Source organism: Rhincodon typus, chromosome 25, assembly GCF_021869965.1.
Source record: "Rhincodon typus isolate 14 chromosome 25, sRhiTyp1.1, whole genome shotgun sequence".
In the NCBI taxonomy this organism is placed as follows: Eukaryota; Metazoa; Chordata; class Chondrichthyes; order Orectolobiformes; family Rhincodontidae; genus Rhincodon; species Rhincodon typus.
This window is the reverse complement of record NC_063356.1, coordinates 41,893,591-41,896,389: the sequence shown is the minus strand read 5'-3', so window position 1 is coordinate 41,896,389 and position 2,799 is coordinate 41,893,591. Positions and strand designations below refer to the sequence as shown.

Below are 2,799 nucleotides of genomic sequence, written 5' to 3'. Positions count from 1 at the left end.
AAGTAGAGTCAAGATGGCTGCATGAAAGAAAAATCGTGCCTGACTAAATTATTAGAGTTTTCGAGGAACCAGAGTGGATAGAGGGGAGCCAGTAAATGTGGTGTCTTTGGGCTTCCAGAAGGCATTCCATAAAATACCTCACAAAAGGTTAATTCATAAGATAAGAGCTCACAGTGTTGGAGGTAACGTATTGACATTGATAGAGGATTGGCTCATGAGCGGGAAACAGAGTGGTGATAAGGAGCTGTTTTTCAGGTTGGTGACCTGTGATTAGTGGGGTTCCACAGGGATTAGTGCTGGGACCACAACTATTTACAATCTATATCAATGACTTGGAGGAAGAAGTGAACGTACTGTAGCTAAATGTGCAGATGAAGCAAAAATAGGAGGAAAGGCAAGTTGCAAGAAGATATACAAACAGATTACAAACAGATATTAATAGGTTAAAAAAAGTGGGCAAAAAATTGGCAAATGAAGTAAAATGTAGGAAAATGTGAAGTTGTTCATTTTGGAAGGGAAAACAAAAGAACCGGATGCTATTCAAATGGAGAAAAACTGCATAAAGCTGCAACACAAAGGGACTTGAGCGTACGGCACATGAAACACAGACAGCTAGCACACAGTTACAGTGGGTAATCAGGAAGGCAAGGGAGTTGGAATAGAAGAGTAGGGAAGTCTTATTGCAACGGTACAAGGTGGTGGTGAGAACACATCTGGAATACTGTCAGCACTTTGGGGTCCCTTATTTAAGAAAAGATATCATTTCATTGGAGGCAGTTCAGAGAAGTCTCACTAGGATGGGGGGATTGTTTTATGACCAAAGGTTAAACAGGTTGGGACTCTACTCACTGCAGTTTAGAAGAATGAGAGGCGATCTCATTGAGACATATAACATTCTTACGGTGCTTGACAGGATAAATGCTGAGAGGATGTTTCCCCTCATGGGATATTCTGGGACCAGAGGGCATAGTCTCAGGATAAAGGGGCACCAATTTAAGACTGAGAGAAGAAGCAGTTTATTCTCTCAGAGGATCGTGAGTCTTTGGAACTCCTTGCCACAGAGAGCTGTGGGGGCAGAGTCCTTGTGTAAATTTAAGGCTGAGACAGATTCTTGGTCAGTTGGGGAATCAAGGGTTGCGGGGAAAAGGCAGGAAAGTGGGCATGAGGAACAGTCATGATCCGATTGAATAGTGGAACAGGCTCAAGAAGCTGAATAGCCTACTCCTGTTACCATTTCTTACGGTATTGTTAACTCTCCAAATTATCCCCACAGCTGAAATTCCTCAAAACCCTGGAATCAGAATCTTTTCTGTATTCTCTTTAATGCTTCTCCTAAAATGTGGCACCCAGAAAGGAGCAGAATATACCACTGAGGCCAATGTTTTATACATGTTTAGCGTACCATACTTGTTATTGTACTTATCACTGTATTAATAAAGCCCTGGAAGTTGTACAATTTATTAACTGAACAACGACGAGATCAGGAATGTGTATTCTGACTGACACTGGAGTAAAAGGTTACTACGCACATCAGAAGGATGGCAACCTGAGTGACTTATCAGAGGATGACTGGGCTGCTACAGAAATGCAGCTGGCATTTGCTCCATTCGTTAGCGTTACGTTTCACCTTATATTATATTTAGCCTCTGTTTTTGCTCTAATGCAATGTTAGCAAAACAGATTTGTTAATTTTTCTATGCATATTGATTGTAACTGTTGGATTAAATTATTTAAATTCAGATGCAAAAGTACATTGTGTTTGATGTGAAAATTTAGCTTAACCAAACATTGAGTTGGAACAGCTAGAGGATGAATGCAACTAACGTTATACAATGATATCAAATTCACGTGCCTGAGCGTCAGTCAACTTTTAATAAAACAATTAGTATGATCCAACTTGCACTAACATTTTCCATTTCTGTTGAATGGCTCTTCTTCGACATCCTCAACTGGGTATCAAATATCCAGTGAATATTAGAGCCGGGTTGCTGACTGAGACTAAATAGTATTTCTCAACCAGAGGGACATGAAGGATTGGAATATTTTACCAATGAAATGCAACCACAGGCTTCTCATTCATGACTAAATCATTATCTTTTACAGTGTGGCAATAAAACATAGTTTCAGCAAAATCGTCGAAATTTTCAATGTCCATTTCAAAAACGGCCCTTTAATGGTTAATATAATACTTAAATGCATGAAAACGCAGAATTACAGTCCTTGGAACAAGATGGGACCAGGACATTTGGACACACTGATTGGTAGCATACAAGATGCAAGTGGTTAAGAACCATGGGGTTAAACATTGACATCTGTTAAATAGCAGTCATTGGACTTTAGGCAGTACATTATAAGTGAGCTGATATGGTACACATGTTGAAAATAACAAGCTCTTGGGACATGGAAAAGTATTTCACAACCAGCGAAGCTGTTTTGAAGTGTAGTCACTGGAAGTGCGATTAAGGGAAATGCAGCAGTCAATTTGTGTGCAACAAAATCACACTAACAATGTTACAACTGGACAATTTGCTTTAGATTTTGGTCAAGGGCTAAATAGCGATGAGAGTACTGGGGAGAACTCCTATGTTTGGTAAAATAATGTAGCTTGCTTATTTATCTTCACGTGAGAAGATAAAGAGATTTTGCTAAAAGTCTTATTTGGAAGATTGCAGCTCTCACAATGCATTGGAGTATCACGCTTCCAGGATATTACATCTGGGTTGGGTCCACAGTCTAGGAATGACTAGGAGGAAGGTTCCTATTGATAGAGATTCAGATCAGAGCATGGAACGGCCTGCA

The 2,799-nt window shown here is 39.9% G+C and overlaps 1 protein-coding gene across 1 annotated transcript in view; it reads left to right on the top strand.

Moving 5' to 3' along the window:
* Positions 1-2,468: 2,468 nt before the first annotated feature.
* LOC125486047 (BTB/POZ domain-containing protein KCTD20-like) overlaps positions 2,469-2,799 on the top strand; it is a 16,017-nt gene continuing 15,686 nt past the window's right edge. Inside the window, exon 1 of the mRNA XM_048611854.1 lies at positions 2,469-2,590. Within this exon, the coding sequence (XP_048467811.1) occupies positions 2,469-2,590 (122 nt within the window). The remainder of the gene's footprint in view (positions 2,591-2,799) is intronic.